Consider the following 19,730-nt stretch of genomic DNA (forward strand, 5'->3'; position numbering starts at 1 on the left):
ACCACCAGTTTGTGATCTATGCAAATCCTAGATGCACTGTCTGGCTGGAAAAAGACAAGTCAGGACATGAAAAATAATCAATAATGTACTAAGCAGCCAACACTCAAAGGGAGAGATGCACAAGTTTTCTACACTGAGGTACATGTACATAATCCAAAATGGCAGAAAAATAAAAAATAATTCACTTGGCTTTAGAGAGCAAGTATACGCTTTTTGTACTTGCAGCTGAATTCATTATGCACAAGTACTTGAGAATTTCCTTAAAAACAGAATAAACATTCTCTGCGAAGACTTGATTGAGAAGAAAAACAAACTGTCCAATTTCTAACACTGCTTACATAATAAGCTCCATTCAAGAAACAGTCAACTAACTCTCACATTAACAACAAGAAAGAGACTACAAAGGCTCTTCTACAAGTACAGGAAAGGGAGATCCTAAGACTTAAGTTTTGTAAATGAGAAGTTAAATGTTTAAAAGCCAACTGAAGAGTTGCCATGAAATTATAAATCTCTACATTCACAGGGATTTTATTTTATTTTTTGCTGAGGAAGATGTGCCCTGAGCTAACATCTGCTGCCAATCTTCCTCTTTTTGTATGTGAGCTGCAGTCACAGCACGGCCACTGACAGATGAGTGGTATAGGTACGCGTCCCAGAAATGAACCCAGGCTGCTGAAGGGGAGTGCACTAAACTTAACCACTAGCCCACTGGGGCTGGCCCAATTTAAAAACATATCACAATATTTGCACGGAGCAGTTTATTCAACTTTCTAAACCTAATAACCTTTATAAAGTAAATTAGAATTCAGGTTCACCATGATGCAACACTGGTCTATACAAATCCAAATAATCATGAAGGCAATTATTAGAAACTTGCTAGAATATCAATAGGAGCAAGTATTTTTATTCTTAGACCTTTTGAAACTTTGCAAGCTAGCCATAAATCAATTTCCCCTTTTAAGATAAGCAAATGATAAGGCAGATAATATCAGAAGTCAGTAAGTTTTAAGCCAATACATTCTGTGAATTTCAAGCAATGTCATTTCTTCAAATCAAGACTATTAGCTGAACACAATTTTTGAATTTTTTATCCAAACCAGAAAGATGTTTTCTAAAGCAAATGAATTTCAATCAAGTCAGACAAAACTTAAACTGATACTAAATTTTAGATTTTTAAAAACTGAATTTGTGTCTTGATCTAAGTTAAAAGCTGATGCAATAATCTACTGAATGTACTAGATATTTTCTCTAAGTTTATTCAGAAGAATGTCAGTGAAAACAGAGGAGTAAGAACCTCCAAAAACTCCATAAAAGCATCGAGAACACTGGCAAAAAGGGTCAAAGTCAAGTTCTTTAGAACTCTGAAAATTAACCAACAACTTACAGCAATCTAAGGAGAGTTTAGCTTTAAGGTGTTTTAACTTACCTTCATCTCTCCTCCTCTACCCACTCTACAGCAACCTTCAAAACCAACAGCCTACAATCACAGTGAAAATTAGTCTAGTAGCCACTGGAGGGGACAAAGCAGGGTTAGAACTACTTCAAAATCCCATTCCCAGAGAAGTGTCATTATTTCACCTGTCTAGTGGTCCCTAGAAGACTCCATTCACAAGGCTGTCTTTATTTGACCTGACTTCGGGCTTGCCCAGAGTAAACAACCTTTTTGCTGGGGGCATTTGTTGAAAATAGAAGAGGCAACTGTTTAACATCATGGCTTCCTGAGATGGTGGATAACAGGGCAAATAGATTAACCGAAAAGCTTAAAAAGAAAAGCTGGGAAGTAAAATGTTCATAGGGGAATCTGAAAGGCTCTGACACATTCCTAGGAATCTAGAAGGCCACATGCATGTGTAGGGCTGTGCTCATGCTCAAGAAAGAACTGAGAAGGCCCTAATAAGCTCTCACTTCTGGCTGACCTTGAGACTGTGCACACAAGAAGTGAAGGCCAAGGTAGTGTTGTCAACTGCCTGGCTGAGTGTTTAAAGGAATACTGCAATATGCCTGCAGAGCACCTCAGCAAAGACTGGTAAACTTAACGGTTCTGGGCATTTAAGGAAGTCTCTGTTTCATTATTAGCTGACTACTAAGGTAACCAAGCAGAGACTTTAGCAGCCATACACAACAAAAAGTACAGGTTTAACAGAATCAATTCAGCAAAGTCCACTAAACAAACAAGCAAGCAAACAAACAACAAATAGCAACATAAATAAACTCTGGGCGGGGTATCTGATTTCTCAAGTTGCCACGTGATATCAACTAAAATGTGCAGCAGTGTTCAACAAAAAAATTACAAGCGTGTAAAAAAACAACAAAGTGTGGTCTATACACAGGCAAAAACAGCAGTCAATAGAAACTGTCCCAGAGGAAGTCCACACATTGGACTTAATAGCCAGAGTTTAAATCAGCTATTTTAAACATGTTCAAAGTCTACCCCCGCCGCAAAAATCCGATTTCAATTTGTAATAAATAGTATACTTTTGATGCAAACTTTAAGTGACAAAACAACTAAATCTCATTCCATCACAACTACTAAGGGGTATCCTGATTCTCCAACAGTTGTTATATATGATAAGTGTATAGTTGTAACCTGTAATGTGCTATTTTATGTCCTTTTATAGATGTTTTTATCTAATGCTGAATGATTCTAGTAAGTTCTTTGCCTAGGGAAACAAAACAGACATCACTTATCTAGACCCTATATTTATGGTCTTCATTCCCTGACACCGAGTCTCATTTAACTCTCATGAAGAGGCTGTGATAGGGGCAGTGGTTACACATACTTGAAGCTGGCAACGCAACAATGACAAAATTGCAAGCAATCTTTAGAATACACTGTCTAAAGTGTTAATCTCTACTAATGAACTGTAATCCAGAGCTGGCTATATTCTAAGCCATTTTATTTTCCTGGAAAAAAGTTCAAGAGTATTTATTTCATAGTTAAAAGGAAAAGTCACTTTAGAAAGTAGTCTTGTACAAAGGCTAATAAAAAGCTAAATTTGGTGTTATACAGACTCAGAGTTAGAGAAGTGAAAGATAACTATGGTGGGGCTGGCCCCGTGGCCGAGTGGTTAAGTTCGCGCGCTCTGCTGCAGGCAGCCCAGTGTTTCGTTGGTTCGAATCCTGGGCGCGGACATGGCACTGCTCGTCAGACCACGCTGAGGCAGCATCCCACATGCCACAACTAGAAGAACCCACAATGAAGAATACACAACTATGTACCGGGGGGCTTTGGGGAGAAAAAGGAAAAAATAAAATCTTTAAAAAAAAAAAAAAAAAAAGAAAGATAACTATGGAAATTCTACTTCCTCCTCATATCTCATGCAAAGGAAGTCTGGTCCAAACCTTCCCTGAATAGTGCTACATAGTCACTGCAGTTGAGAAATGAGATTTTCTTATAAACTGCCTCTGGAAGTATTTCCCTATATCCAAGATTCCTATTCAAAATATTAATTTACAAAAGCAAACGATATTATCTATATATTCTGTTTCTAAAGATAACAGTCCTCCTCTCTGTTTTATTCTTACACCTATGTCATTCAACCATACAGAAGAGAACCTGGGAGTTCTTTTTAAAGAGGGATGCTTCATGTTCTGCACATGTTGCTTCCTCTGCTGGGAATGCAATTCTTGTCCGAAAAAATTCTAATATTTCTAGAAGTTTGTTCAAATCTCACTACTTCTTTTATAAAGCTTTCTTTACTAATCCTCCCTCCAAACACACCCATCCTACCTCTAGAGATTTATCTCTGATGTTCATCTAGCTCTTTGAACACAAAATGCTCTCCCCGTTAAGCTGTAAACCTCTTGATGTCAAAGACTATATACATAATTTATGCTAACACATCTCCCCCTTAATTTCTTTAGCAGCACATGCTGAAATCAACTGAATAAAAAATGTAATAGGAGTAGAGGAAAGACACTCAGTTTGACCAGGGTCCAGTGAAGCCTTCACAGTAGAAGCTGTCTATTAAACTGAACCAAATCATGATTATTAAGTACTGCAAAGCTTCTCAGTATCTTTAAGTAAAACAGGCCCAGCTGCTAGGCTTACCAAAATTTGGGCCTAGAATGGAGACAGACAGCAGACAAGTTTCACCTAAAATGCTAATTCCAATGAATCAGTCATTACATCATTTTCTTTGAAAAAGAGTCTAGGCTTTCAGTGTGAAAGAGTTCCATGACTTATTATCAATGTTTCCCATGAGAGAAGGAGAATGTTGGGATGTGTGCCACATATTTGCCATTCCAAGCTGCAATAACTTCAAAGGTCCCTTTGGGTACATGAACATATGCCCAACTGTGGGAGTTTTCGCCTCACTTATAGTTAAGCAGTCAGTTGGTAAAATAAACATTGGGGGGGGGGGAACCCTACAAGTTTCAATGGTGGTGGAATTCAGGAGGAGAATAAATTAGAAGATTGAGGACCCTCTAGAGACCAAAGGCTAGCTGGTGTTTACAATTATAAATAACTATACTTTTAAACCATTATTTAAAAATGTTTAATAATGAACAGTCTTCTTAAATACTGCCAACTCTGGGAATCTCATAGTTATCAATTGATCCAAAGTGGTAGCCTATGAAGTTGCAGTGGCAGATTTTACTTTCTACAAACAAAAGCTTATCATAACAAATACCATTACAATGACATTTCCTAAAAGACCTAGCCAATATGCCACATACTTAAAGCAACCTTTAAAAATAACAAAATTCCAGTATGATATTAGCCTTCAAATAGATACTTGGAATGTCTACAAGAAGATTTTACCTACAATTATTTTAAAATAAAATAAAACAGGAGACATTTAAGAAATATGGGTATCTCATGTAGCAATCTGAATGTTTTGCATTTCATTAAAAGCACAAGTAAATTAAATGATTTTAACTAAGGAAACTTGGGTAGGAATTTTTCATTATCAAAACACTGCTTCAATTGTCATTTTCACAGGAATATAATAAACAGCATGGATGGAATAAAACTGTAAAATTATTTGGCCACAAAAATGATGAAACATCTTTTTAGCCCAGATAAAATCCAGCTTCATGGAAAAATTTATATTATTAAATTCTCTTTATCTTTCACCTTGTCATTATTTACCACGCCCATAATTTGGTAAAAGAGAAAGAGAGCTTAAATCTCATTAATCATCCTACCGATATTTTAGATGGCTTTAACACACCTTAAAATACCTTGAAAACTTTCAATTTAGAAATCCTGACAGTATGTTCATTATAATCACAATCAGGAAATTTAGTGATTATAAATAATTCACAAAATATCTGAAATCCAAAGATAAAAAATAAAGTACAAACCTGCATCTCTCCTTTCTCATCAGGTTTAGCTGGTTTTGCAGCCTCAGTAGCTGAATTTTTCAGGCTCTCTTTGCTACAGCGCAGAAGTACTTCTACTACATATAAAGGATCCAGTTCACCAGAATTAGGCTAGAAAAACAAGATAATAGGTATTAATTCTTAAAAATTGGCCCACAAATTTTAAATTCCATATATACAGGGACTATATTCTCAGCATTTAGCATTATGACTGGCACATACTATACAGTAAATGTTTATTTCGTGAAACGAGAGCTGTCTCTCTTCACGCTTCAACATGCTTCAATGGAAGAGAAAACAGAAATTACTTGATACTTATGTATTTGAATAGTATGATCACAGTTGACAGTGACATAAAATGCCACTTTAAGTTTCGAATGGTCAGTTTACAATTTTATTTAATTATACTAGAATTAGAAAAATAAACTAAAAGAAATGATCAGTATTAGAAAATGAATCTGTATCTTCAAATCACTCTAATTAAACAACATGAAAAATATACTGAGAGTAGATCATTTTATTGCTTAGTGGCACCTCTATAACGTGGTTTTCATATCATTTTATTAAGTTTTTTATATTCTGTAATAAAAACGTGATCCTCAAGATATAAGAACTAATCACATCTTCTGCACTATGACAATTTATGTTTGAGAGCAGTGTCTTTCAAATAGTAATAGAAGACTTTTTTCATTAGTAAAGAATTTCTCTCTACTCTTTAATATCTGAATGATTTCTTCTGTATAAAATAGATAAAAGGGAAGTCATTTTGATTGAGGGGGGAACACGGCAAAGAAGTGAGTGCTTGGTCACCCTCTCAACACAGCTCCTGTTCAAAAATGAAAAACTGTCAAGAAATGACAATGAATCCATACCCACAGTCTATTTCTGCAATAAACTACCAATCGTTTAACAATAAAATCTATTTCCAAATACAAACCAAAAATACAATCATAATTATCTTATATCCCTCAGTTCAAATTTCCTCGAAGAAAGCATAAGCTCCATTTCCAATCCAAAAGGAAAACTAGTTTTTTTCCTCAGCATACATTTTTGCAAAATGTTATTTTTAGTTTCAAACCATCATTCAACTTGCTATTGACACAAAGCAAAGCTGTATAGTATTTTCAATTAGATCTGTATCTGCAAAGATTACGCATATGTATAGCTTAGTCAATATAAAATGAGTTTCATAAATAATGAGATAAGTAAATAGTTATGACCAACTGCCAACTCTTCCATGTGGTAAATGATTATAAAGAGAATTACTAACTATTATATTTAGCTTTCCAGAGGGGAAAGAACCCTCTGAGTAAGATGCATTCAACATTTGATGAATTAACTCCAAAGTGTTAAGAGGACGTGACAGTATTTGGACAAAAATAACAAGATTTATGAACAATCTAGATAATCTAGAACTAGAATGTGGCTAAATAATCCAGAACTTTGTTGTTGGATTTAATTCCAATTCTGTAGATTTTATTTGTAAATTTAACATTCTCATTCTATAAGATACAACAATCACAGAAATGACTATTAGAACTCAGGCGTATCTTAATCATCTCTTTGTAGAGTTACCAAAGCCACTTACAATAACATTACAGAACTGTCCTCAAGTGTTACTAAGAAAACACACTCAAAAGCCTTCTTCATTGCAAAATTAGATGAAAACTTGCTGTTAAAAATATCTCCTAAGATTGTAAAATTTTTCTCAAGGAACTTCTTCTAGTTCTGTACTCTGATAAAGATGATCAACAGTGTCATCCTTCACATAAGAGAAAATAGTTAACTAAATGTTCTATTTGGCTTTCCAATGATTGTTTTAGCATAACTTCTTTAAACTTTTGCTCATATGTTCTAATTTTTAACTTCTTTATCACATAATTGAACTTTCTTTTTCCTAACTTCTCTTCATTCCTTTTAAAACGTGGCTGATATCTTACTATAAAGGGAAATTACCAGATTAAAATATAATTTTGATAATCTCAAGATTGTAGAAAGGAAAGAAACAAAATGAAATAAGTATTGACAATTACATTTTTCTCTTTTTAAAGTGCTTCAAACTATTTTCTTCATTGGTATCTATTTACCCTCTCTCTAGCTAACACTCTTGGCTACAAAAATCTTTGAATTAGTATCTGACCTAGATTATGAAATCAATAAAAACATACTTCACATTTTTAGTAAACAAATGTAAGCAGGTCAGTGGAAAAATCATTTTCATCATCAATTTAAGCAGAAGAAAATGAATGTATTCCTCTCTATTCCCCATCCCATCTCTGCCTAAAAGAACTCTCAACAACTGACACTACTTTTATACATGGATTAAGGACCAACAGAGGCAAATAATTAAGAAACCTGTTCACAGTGTGTGTGCATGTGTGAATGTGTGTGTAATTATGTTAGGCATAGTTTTTCTCCCTTAAAAATGTAAAACCTGAGATCAACTAGCAGCATGACAACATGGGGAGCTCCACAAACCAGTTCCCCAGAAAAACTGGAGAGAATTATAAAAACTCAACCATTTAAATGGTTCTGGAAATGGTTCCAAGGGCATATAGCAAGTGAAGAAACATCTATTCAAGGAAATGTACTAAATTCAGTAAGAACGCAAGAGTCTGTGATACCCAAACCAAGACTACGCCCCTCCTCGCTCCTAACTCAGACAGAAACTGCAGACTGGTGAAGCCAAGAACAGGGCTCCTTCTCCCAGAAGCAATCAGTTAGAGGTCTACTTTCCCAGGAGGCGCAAGATGTCAGTATTTCTTATCCCGCTTCTACCTACCTGTTGCTCAGTCTAAGTTCTGGGCAATTGAGGCTGAGATGTGGGGCTCCCTTCTTCTGCCCAGCCCCCAGTGGTTGGCCAGAGGCTACATCTAGGGTGTAGTGCTGCTGAGAATACTGGGGCTCAACTGCCCTTGTCCTGGCTTATAAGGCATTGGTTCCATGCTGGGAGAGGCAAACTGACGAGACTTGAGGCTACCACCTCCATGCTCTACCTAGCCCTTAGGTCTTAAAGCAGGAGTGCTGCTCAGAGAGAATTGTGCCATTGTCCCCACATCAAGCTTTAGAACCTTGGCGCAGAGATTTTACCAGGGCGGAGAAGCAGGCCTTAAAACAGATAGCTCTTAATATCTTCCCAAAGAAAGTGACCTCATTTGCAATCAAGTCTGGGGAAGTTCAAGTCTAAGAGCACACTCAAAAATAGTGAAGGGAGTGGTGGAAGACAACTGGGAAGAGATCTGCAGAATCACTGGAGATATAGACTAAAAATGTGGGTCAGCTAGTTTGCGGGACAGAATCTAGGGCAAAAAACAGCTAGAGGGAGCTGCCTGAAATTAGTGAGGGTTAACAGCAGGGTATGTTTAGGGGAAGATACAAATAGACCCTTCTCAAAAGCACTTTCATTCCAGGGTAATTGTGGGCATATCCAAGGCTGTAGAGGGGAGAGGAGGGCTTAAGTGGGGCGGAATAGACTTCACTCAAATAAGCTAGCTAGTCATTAACAAATAAACAAGCAAATAACAATAATAAGCCTGAGGGCAGAAGGGGGACCAGTACCAACAGCACTGCAATAAATTATTTAAAATGTCCAATTTCCAACAAAAAATTAGACAGAAAAAGGAAAGTATGATCCATGACCCACATACCAGAAAAAAAAGCAGGCGACAGAAAGTGTCTGTGAGAGTGATCAGATATTGGATTAAACAAAGACTTAAAGGTAGCCATTGCAAATGTGTTCAAAGAACTAAAGGAACCATAATAAAAGAAGGAAGGTGTAACAACAGGGTATCAAATAGAAAATATCAATACAGAGATAGACATGATAAAAAATAACCAAAAGGGAATTCAGGAATTCAAAGGTACAATACCTGAAATGAAAAAGTCACTAGAGGGGTTTACGAGCAGATTTGAACTAGCAGAAGGAAGCATCAGCAAATGTGAAGACAGACTGGTAAGAGATTATGCAATCCAAAAAAACGATGAAGGAAAATGAACAGAGTCTCAGAGAAATATAGGACACCAATAAGCACAACATATCAATAATGGGAGTACCAGAAGAAGAGAGAAAGGAATGAAATAATATTTAATGAAATAATGGCTGAAAACTTCCCAAATTAAGTGAAAAACATTAATCTACACACCCAGGAAACTCAATGAGCTCCAAGAAAAATAAATGCAAAGAGATACAAACAGCCACATCATAGTAAAAATGCAGAAAGCCAAACACAAGGAGAAAATCTTAAAAGCAACAAGAGAAAAAAAAGACCTCTCTTACAAGGGGATCACAATAAGATTAAAAGCAGAAACTTCTCAGCAGAAACAAGGGAGGCCAAAAGGCAGTAGGGTGGCATATTCACAGACAAAACAACAGTTAACCAAGAATCCTTTCAAAACCAGACATTCCCAGATAAACAAAAACTAAGAGAATTTGTTGCTAGCAGACCTGCTTTACAAAAAATACTAAAGGAAGTTCTTGAGGCTGAAAGCAAGGATGCCTGACATTAATTTGAAACCACACAAAAAAATAAACAACACTGGCAATTATGTAATTATAAAAGATAGTATAAATGATTATTTCCGTTTCTCCTAAGTGATTTAAACCAATTATATAAAACAATATGGATACACTGATTTGTTGAGCCTGTAACATGTAGAAACGCAGCATATTTGTCAATAATAATACAAAGGAAGTGGGTGGGAATAAAGCTGTACTGGGCTAAGGCAACAACTCCAGATGGTAACTTGAATCCACAGGAACTAATAAAGAGAACCAGAATGATAAATAAGAAGGGTAATATAACAAAAGCTATAAACATATACTTACTCTCCTTTCTTCTCTAAGCTTCTTCAAAAGTCATAAAATTTTACAAAGAAATAACTATAATATGTATTGTTGAGTTTGTAACATTTATCGATGTAATATATAACAACCATACCACAAAAAGAGGGAAAATGGAACAGAGGTATATAAGAGTAACGTTTCTGTATCTCACTGGAATTGTCAGTATAAATCTGAAATTATTCTATTATGTTAATATGTATAGGGAAAGCCCTAGCAACCACTAAGAAAATAACAAAAAAGAAAATGTAGAGGAAAAAAATAATTAAATAAATTAAAATGTTTACATTAGGAAACACAAACAACACAAAAGAAAGCAGTAAAGGAGGAATAGAAAAACAAAAAGGAAATGAGACATAGACAACAAAAAGTAACACGACAGACATAAATCCAACTATACTGATGATAATATTAAATGTTACTTAATATAAAATATCTAAATATTTAAAATATTTAAAGTATAAAGTTAAACGCAATCAATAGGCAGAGATTTTTCAGATTGGATAAAAAAAGATCCAGATATGTTGTCTACAGGAGGTACACTTTAAACTCATTAATAACAAAAAAGACAAAGAAAAAAGATGGAAAAAATTATGCCACGTAAGCAACAACCAAAACAAAGCTTACTTCAGTAGCTGAAGTCTATTAATATCAGACAAGATACACTTTAACAAAGCACAAAAATATATGAAGCACAAAGTGACAGAAGTGAAAGGAGAAACAGACAATTCAACACTAATATTTAAGAAACTTCAATATCCTACTTTTAGTAATGCATAGAACAACTAGACAGAAGGATCTGCAAACAAAGAAACAAGACCTGAACATACTCTAAACTGGCTAGACTCTAATAGACATCTATAGAACATCTTACCCCAAAACAGAATACACATTCTTCTCAACTACACATGAAACATTCTGTAGGATAGACCATATGTCAGGCCATTAAGTAAACTTCAATAAATTCAAAAGGAAAATAATACCAAGTATGTTCTCAACAACAATGGAATGAAATTAAAAATAAAAAATAGATATTTTGGAAATTCACAAATTTGTGAAAATGGACAGATTCTTAAATAACAAATGGGTCAAAGAAGAAATCAAAAGGGAAATTAGAAAATACTTTGAGATGAACAAAAATGAAGACACAATATACCAAAACTTATGGGATGTAGCTAAAATATTTGTAAACAGAAATTTATAGATGTAAATACCTACATTAAAAAAGAGGATCTCAAATTAATAACCTAACCTTCCATTTTAAGACAATGGAAACAGAACAGCAAACTAAATCTAAAGAAGCATAAAGGAGGAAATAATAATGGGGTAGAAATTAATGAAACTGAAAAACAGAAAAATCAATGAAACCAAAACCTCGTTCTTTGAGATCAACAAATCTTTAGCTAGATGAAAGACTTCAAATTATTAGAATCAAAATGAAAGAAGGACCATTACTAATGGCCTAACAAAATAAAAAGGATTATAAAGCAATATTATGAATAATGGTAGACCAGAAAATTAGAAAAACAGACTAACTCCTAAAAAGACATATCACTGAAACTGACTCAGGAACAAACAATCTGAACAGACCTCTAACAAGTAAAGAGACTGACTTAGTAATAAAAAAAACTACACACACAAAAAAGTCCAAGCCCAGGTGACCTCACCACCAAATATTTAAGGAATTAATATCAATTCTTCAAAAATTCTTCCAAAAAACAGAAGAGGAGGGGAACACTTCCTAACTCATTCTATGAGGCCAACATCACCCTGATACCAAACCAAGACAAAGACATCACAAGAAAACTAGAGACCAGTATCTCCTATGAATATGGGTATGAAAATCTCCAACAACATACTGGCAAACCAAATCAAGTCACATAAAATTGAGTGACACAGCTTGACCAAGCAGGATTTATCCCAGGAATCTAAAGTTGGTTTAACAACTGAAAATCAATTAATGTAATATACCATATCAGAATAAATACAAAACAGAATAAAAAAACAACCACATGATTATCTGAATAGGCATATAAAAAGCATTTGAAAAAATACAACACTCTGTCATGACATAAACACTGAACAAGCTAGGAATAGGAGGGAACTCCCTCAACTTGATAAAGAACACTTATGAAAAACCCACAGCTAATATCATACTTAAAGGTAAAAGACTGGATGTTTTCTCCCTAAGACTGGGAAAAAGACAAGGATATCTGTTCTCATCACTTCTATCAATATTGTACTGGAGGTTCTAGCCAGGGCAGTTAAGCAAAAGGAAGAAATAAAACACATCCACAATGAAAACGGAGCAGTAAAACCATCTCTATTTATAGAAGACACATGACCTTGTATACAGAAAATCCTAAGGAATCCACTAAAACATTATTACAACTGATAAATTAGTTGAGCAAGGTTGCAGGATGCAAGATCAATATATAAAAATCAACTGTATTTCTATATATCTGCTATGAAAAATTAAAAAATGAAATTTAAAAAATCTCATTTACAATAGCATCAAACAGGATGGTTGACAATTTCAAGATAGTCATTCTTCTAACAAATTAATGAAATCATCCTTGATTTTATATAAGTAACTTTTTGAAAGTATTTATATAAATAATGACCAAAATCAACTGTATTATTGCCTTCATTTAGAGAGAATAAGTAAAGCTGACCAGCTCCCCTAATTTCTTTTCTTTAAGTCTCTAATATATACCTAAATCAAAATTCTAATTTGCAGTGTCAGAAGCTTATTTTTTTCTAATATTCAAATTAAACAGAAAAATTACAAAAGAGTCATGAACTCAGAGAAGAAATTAAAATTTGTCATGAAATTAAAATCTGTTGTTCAGAAAATAAAAATACCATTTAAAGACAAAATTTAAGATTATTCAAAAAACTAATTCCTTATGGTGGAATTTATTACAGCTTCTCCTAAGGTAGTACTGTTTCTACTCTGGTCAATTTCATGAGTCTGAGAAAACATTTCACTGGAACTTTATAAACAATTCTACTTTAAGGTCAACGGTTTACCTTAACATTTGACTTTTTTGAGAAATTCACCACTACACCCCAGCCAAAATCATCTCCTTCATTCTTTACCTGAAAAGAAAGTAAAGTAAACAAGAATATTTATGTCCAAAAGGCAATTTTAGACGTCCATGTCCACATTATAGGTTAATAAAATTTTTTGAGTTTTCCTGGTAAAATATTTTTTGAAAGATCACAATAAACTTAAGGAAAAAGATATTAACCCTACAGAAAGAAATCACTGCCAAACTTCATAGGTCTCTAAACAGCAAGAACAGGAATCTCTCAACTGGCAAGCAAATGTTAAAAATGATATGATATATTTGTTCTGAGAATATTGGAAGTCTTTTACAGCTAATGAACTCACCCAGGACTTAAAACTGCCTTATTTTTAGGTAGCATTTTATAACTGGAAATATTTTCATGTAATTCCAAAACTGTCTACTTCAATTTATATCCCCACAAATGAAAATCACTGGAGAGTAAAAGGTTCCCTCTTAATCAGTACCATGTGAAACAGGTAAAACAATATCATTAGTATAGCTCAACTACTGTAGCAGGAAAGCAGTTTATCAACAGAAAAAAATTATCATCTTTATCCAGAAATAATGACATACCTTTACCAAACGACCTGGTTGTAGAAATGGTAAGCAATATTTTGGTTTGTGAATATATTCTTCAATTTCTTTACCCAGTTTGGCAAGCTGCTGTCTAATCTTGTAATAGATGACAACACTTTCTTCATTTGGTATTACTATTTTATTATACTGTTGTTCTGAGCTCTTTACCTCTGTAAATAAAACAGATGTACACTTTCAAAAAATTATACACCTTATGTAAATTATACCAAAGTTACATCTTTTTTCCTACTACAATTGTAGGAAACAAAGTCAGTTTGCATAAATTAGGAGGTTTGGAGAAAAGCTTCAGAGATGACCTGTTGTCTAGTTTCTCCCTTCTCCATTAAGGTTCACCTTCTCTTATCTCTTCCCACAGTTCTCCAATTCATTGACTGTGAATCCTCAAAGTGAGTCTGAATCGGCAGTACTTATATCTGGCGAGTTAATTCTCTCCTATGGATGGGGTAGAGGGTGTTATCTTTGGGAATTCTGGACCTACACTGTCCAACACAGCACTGTGCTATAAAACTTTATGTGATGGTAGAAATGTTCTATGTCAGCACTTTTCAGTATAATAGCTAGTAGAACACCAGCCATATGTGGCTATTTAAATTAGTTAAAATTAAATATTTAGTTCTTCAATCACATTAGCACCATTTCAAACGCTCAATAGCCACATGTGGCTACTGACTTCTGTACTTGAATAGCACAGACATAGAACATTCCCACCATCACAGAAAGTTCTACTGGGACAGTACTATTTTGGACCTTCTAAGTAATATGCTGATTTAACTCTCAGCAAAGAATCCAGTATACTAATAACACCAGGCTTCCACCACGACTTGGTCTCTAAAACTGAAGACAGGCAATTTAACCATAGTTATTTCTCTACACAGTCAGTGGTCAAAACACTAGCACTTTTCAGCAATTTTCCTCTTATTTAATCTAACCATCAATAACACCATTCCCTGCTCCGATTCTTGCATCTAGTGCTGACCTCCCTTCCTCACTCATTCCATTATGCCTCCATCCCACTGTGAACAAACACTATTTTGTTATAAAATTCACCATTAATGACATTTAGTATGCTCACAACATATGCAACCATCACCACTATTAGTTCTAGAATATTTTCACTACCCCAAAAGGAAATTCCAAATCCATTAAGCCAACATTCCTCATTCCCTTCTTCCCCCTGCCCCCAGCAACCTTTCTGTCTGTACAAATTTGCATGTTTTAGATATTTCATATATATGGAACCATACAATGAGTGGCCTTTTCTGTTTGGCTTCCTTCACTTAGCATAATGTTTTCAAGGTTCATCCACGTTGTAGCATGTATCAGTACTTCATTCCTTTTTATAGTGGAATAATATTCCATTACATAGGTATGTCATTTTGTTTATCTGTTTATCAGCTGAAGGACATCTGAATTATTTCCACCTTTTGGCTTCTGTGAATAGAGCTGCTATGAACATTCATGTACAAGTTTTTGTTTGAAGATATTTCCAGTTCTTTTGATTATATCCCAGGAGTGGAACTACTGGGTCTTATGATTATTCTATATTCAACTTGCTGAGGAAGGGCTCAACTATTTTCCACAATGATCACACCATTTTGTTAATTAACCTTCTGAAAAAGTGCCCATCCTAGTGAGTGTGATGTAGCATCTCAATGTGGTTATGATTTGCATTTCTCTAGTGACTAATGATGTTGAACATCTTTTCATGTGCTTGTTGGCAAATTGTATGTCTTCTTTGGAGGAATGTCTATTAAAATCCTTTGCCCATTTAAAAATTAAATTGTCTTTTTGTTGTTGAGTTGTAAGAGTTCTTTATATATTCTATATACTGGACCCTTAACAGATAGGTGATTTACAAATATTTTCTCCCATTCTGTAGGTTTTCTTATCACTTTATTGTTGGTGTCTGTTGAAGTGCAAAAGTTTTTAATTTTTTTGGGGGGAGGAAGATTTACACTGAGCTAACATCTGCTGCCAATCTTCCTCTTTTTTTGCTTGAGGAAGATTAGCCCTCTGCTGACATCTGTGCCAATCTTCCTCAACTTTGTATGTGGGATATCTCCACAGCATGGCTGATGAGTGGAGTAGGTCCGCACCTGGGATCTGAACCTGTGAACCTGGGCTGCTGAAGCAGAGCACGCAGAACTTTAACCACTCAGCCATATGGGGCTGGCCCCCAAAAGTTTTTAACTCTGATGAAATTCAATTTACTTATTTCTTCTTTTGTTGCTTGTGCTTTTGGTGTCTTATCTAAGAAACCATTGCCAAATCCAAGGTTAGGAAGATTTATACCTATGTTTTCTTCTAAGAGTTTTATGGCTTCAGTTCTTATATTTAAGACTTTCATCCATTTTTTGTTAATTTTGTATATGGTGTAACAGTTTAACTTCATTCTTTTGCACGTGGCTATCCTGTTGTCTCAGCAGCATTTGTTGAAAAGCAATAGCCCACAGATATGTAGGTTTATTTCTGGACTCTTTCAATTCTATTCCATTGATCAAACTCCTCTATTTAACCTGTGTGCCTCAGTTTCTTTATCAACAAAATAAGGATAACAATAGCACCCAAACCCCACAAGGCTATAGTTAGAAAGTAACTGACAAGAGATACGAAAAATACTTAGCTAACAGTACACAGCACACAGTAAACACTTAGGAAGTATATTACTACTGTATTATTTTTATTATCATCTTCAACTTTCTCAAAGACTGTTCCCTCTAACTTCTGGTCTTCTGCATTCTCTTAAGCATATTGCATCATCCTGGTTATTTATTTATCTTTTTGGATAGAAGTAAAAGGAAAAAGAGAAAGCCTAGGATCATGATATCAGGCATGGGAATAAAGAAAGCCAAGTTTTCGATTTGTGAACATTCCCTAATACACCACACTTTTCCACCTTCTGGCCAAATTCCCAACCTGCACAAAGTCATCCTTAAACAACAGCAGCAAATACAATCTCCTACTACACGGAGACAGAAGGTAAAGATGCTGGTCACCAACAACACGATCTTCTAACTTAAAAAGAAAACAACAAAACTATTACAAGTTTGTTCCTCTCTCCAATTTCCCAGGTCTTTTCCCTGTGCATCTTCTCTAAGTAGATGATACCACCTTCAAAAACTCACTTGCTTAGGAGGCATCCCATTAAAGAGAAAATAAAGAAAGAAAATATTTATAGGTCTCTTCTCTCCCTTCCCTCTGAATAGTGCCCACATGCCTCATGGGCAGCTCCTAATTCCCACTGCCACACTGCAACCCTGCACCCTGCCGCTGTGAACTGACCACCAGAGAGCCCTGCCTTAAGCATTTTCCTTCCTGCAGACTCAGCTTCAAGCTCCCTTGCCAGGCCAGGCCTCAGCTTACCTGTGTGCCCCTGGAGTTTTTATGTGAGCTCCTGTAAGCCCACCCTCATCTTGGACATCCTTATATCCTCAGTACCCAGCAAAGCCTGGCACCCAGTGCCTCAACACTGACTTCATCCACACTCCTCTCCAGCAGAAGGTGCAGACACCTCCCATAGCAGGAGGACTTCATCCTGCCTCATTTCACTCTTAGTCCTAGATAATTCCTTATTTTTGGAAAAGATTATGCCTTACAAACAACTCTTGACTATTCTTTCAATCACTGAGGATTTCTCACCCCTGTGTTCAGTTTTAGTCTATAGAACTGAGGCATGAAAGAATAATTTGGGGGTATGAGGGGTGGTCCAGAATAGAACAACCAATATGCATTCAGAAAGCATTCCAAGAGGAAAAAAAAAGTCAACTCAACAGCAATCTCCCATTTATAAAGAGATAGAGAACAACCACCTGTGGCTGGTTGCTTTTAATTTTTATTAAAAACAGGCCTAGGAGGGTTGCAGGGGCAGAACGAGGAGCACAGATTAGCTCCACAGAACATTCTGACTCAAGCTGAAACCCTGAAATACAGAGCCAACTGAGGGTGTGCGATGGCAAAGGCAGCTCACACATGCAGAGGACTTAATAGCTGAGAAAGCAATTTTTTAAAATTATTTAATCTGATCTTCGTAATCTTTTTAAGTACCCAAAGTAGATACTATAATATCACTTTTATTCTTCTTGGACTTGAGTCACAATTAGGAAACCCAAATCACATGCCACATGGGAGCACAACCAAACATTAGAACCCTAAGATCCAGTTCTGCGATCTCCCTCATCCTTAACAATAAACAAACCATCTCCTTTTATCTCCAGCTGCTCAAGAATCTTTCCAAAATAAGTACCTACGTATAAATTTGCATCTGTTGATGATGACCATCATTTCACAAACAATTTTTGTAAAAATTCTAAATCTATAATTTTTTTCCATCTGTTAAAAAAATAGATATCTGTAACTCTATAATGTACTATATTATTAAGTACTATATTATTATGTACTATATTATTAAGATCCTGCGCTTCAACAGGTTTGGCTTGGGGAAAGGGGGCTTAGATCAATTTGTGCGAAGAATTTCAGTATGCAATCTACTGGATCAACAGTGGGACAGCAACCGCAACACTATTCTCTCTACACTCTTCTCTCTAGCTCTCCTTGTACTTGACTTCTCTCTCTTAGAAAAGTCAACAATATTTCCATTGTACTTATCCCTGGTCAGATCTGACATGGAATATATGATTTATCTCTGGGCACCACATTTTAAGAGAGACACATCTAGACATTTAAAAAAGGACTGAAGGAGATTGAAATATTATCAGGGATGTGGGAGGAGACCCAGAGTTTGTAGACCGTTCCCTCCTCCTCAAAGCCTATCTATTTTTATTGATTGATTGATTATTTTAGTGACACTAGTCAGATGCTGCCAAAAACTCTGTTGGAAGTACTAAGACATGTTCTTTGGATTTTTTTTCCTTTCTTTTTACTTCTAACTTCTAGTGTTTTGGACTCTCTTGGGCATTTGGCATCATCCTGGTTTTTTCAAATGAACTGCATCACTTCTTAGAGGAATTGTATTCCATTCATTGAAGACTAGAAGGCTACTCTTACCACATATTATGGCAGTAAACATTACCAGAAAAAGAAACAAAAAACCAGAAAAGAATATTTGAAAGACTAAAGGCAAGAAGAAGTTACATGAGAAGGAAAACTATACACTGAAATGCTAATCCTGTTGCCCCACCTAAAGTTACAAAGCAACACTGCTTGCAGGAATCAGTGGACCACTAAGCACTGACTAGAGCTGTTGATGAGAGATGATAGACAAAGAAATCTGGTTGGATGCTTAAATATTGCCCCTATCTTCTATTCCAAGTCACTTCAGTACTCAGACTACTCAACTAAAGAATCAAAAGTTTGAGAGACATTTTTAAGGAGTCACATGTATTTTGTATCTAGGGCTCTAACTATGGCTGTACACCACTCCCAAAAGTTAGAAAGTTTAGGTGCAGTCTGCTTTTTCTCCAAATTAAGGATCACATCTCTTGCAACCCAATCAAAGAGCAGACGAACCTCAGTATAAGAAGCTGGTTTCACTGCAGTGCGCCACCACAGGAAAGCCTCAGTATCTTAGGAGACAGCATGTGAGATATGGCCATAAACTCTTAATAGAGTTTGCAACTAATTTCCTCCTTTTGAGAGAGAAGGGAGGTGGTGGTTCCAAAAATGTATTCTTATCCTACAATATATGCAATAGATACAGACCTTTGGATGATGGGAAAATGGACTGCTTCTCCCAGTATCCAGTAAATTTTGCAATAGGTTAAAATTTAAATGGCTTTACTGATCTATGGCAATACTATCAGTAACTAAAACAAGCACTTACTGAGCATTTAACACAAATTATCTCATTTAATTTTCATGAATTGGATGAACTAGATATTATCCCAATTGCATAAAAGAGCAAACTAAGGATAAGGTAGTCTTGATTCAAACCC

At 35.4% G+C, this 19,730-nt stretch overlaps 1 protein-coding gene across 1 annotated transcript in view; it reads right to left on the reverse strand.

Annotated features, from left to right (window-relative positions):
• Positions 1 to 19,730, reverse strand: part of MTREX (Mtr4 exosome RNA helicase) — a 116,520-nt gene that overhangs the window by 33,550 nt on the left and 63,240 nt on the right. Inside the window, exons 17-19 of the mRNA XM_046671058.1 lie at positions 13,816 to 13,988; positions 13,202 to 13,270; positions 5,311 to 5,439 (exon numbers count right to left, since the gene is read on the reverse strand). Coding sequence (XP_046527014.1) covers positions 5,311 to 5,439; positions 13,202 to 13,270; positions 13,816 to 13,988 — 371 coding nt within the window. The remainder of the gene's footprint in view (positions 1 to 5,310; positions 5,440 to 13,201; positions 13,271 to 13,815; positions 13,989 to 19,730) is intronic.

Source organism: Equus quagga, chromosome 9 (genome assembly GCF_021613505.1).
Source record: "Equus quagga isolate Etosha38 chromosome 9, UCLA_HA_Equagga_1.0, whole genome shotgun sequence".
NCBI lineage: Eukaryota > Metazoa > Chordata > Mammalia > Perissodactyla > Equidae > Equus > Equus quagga.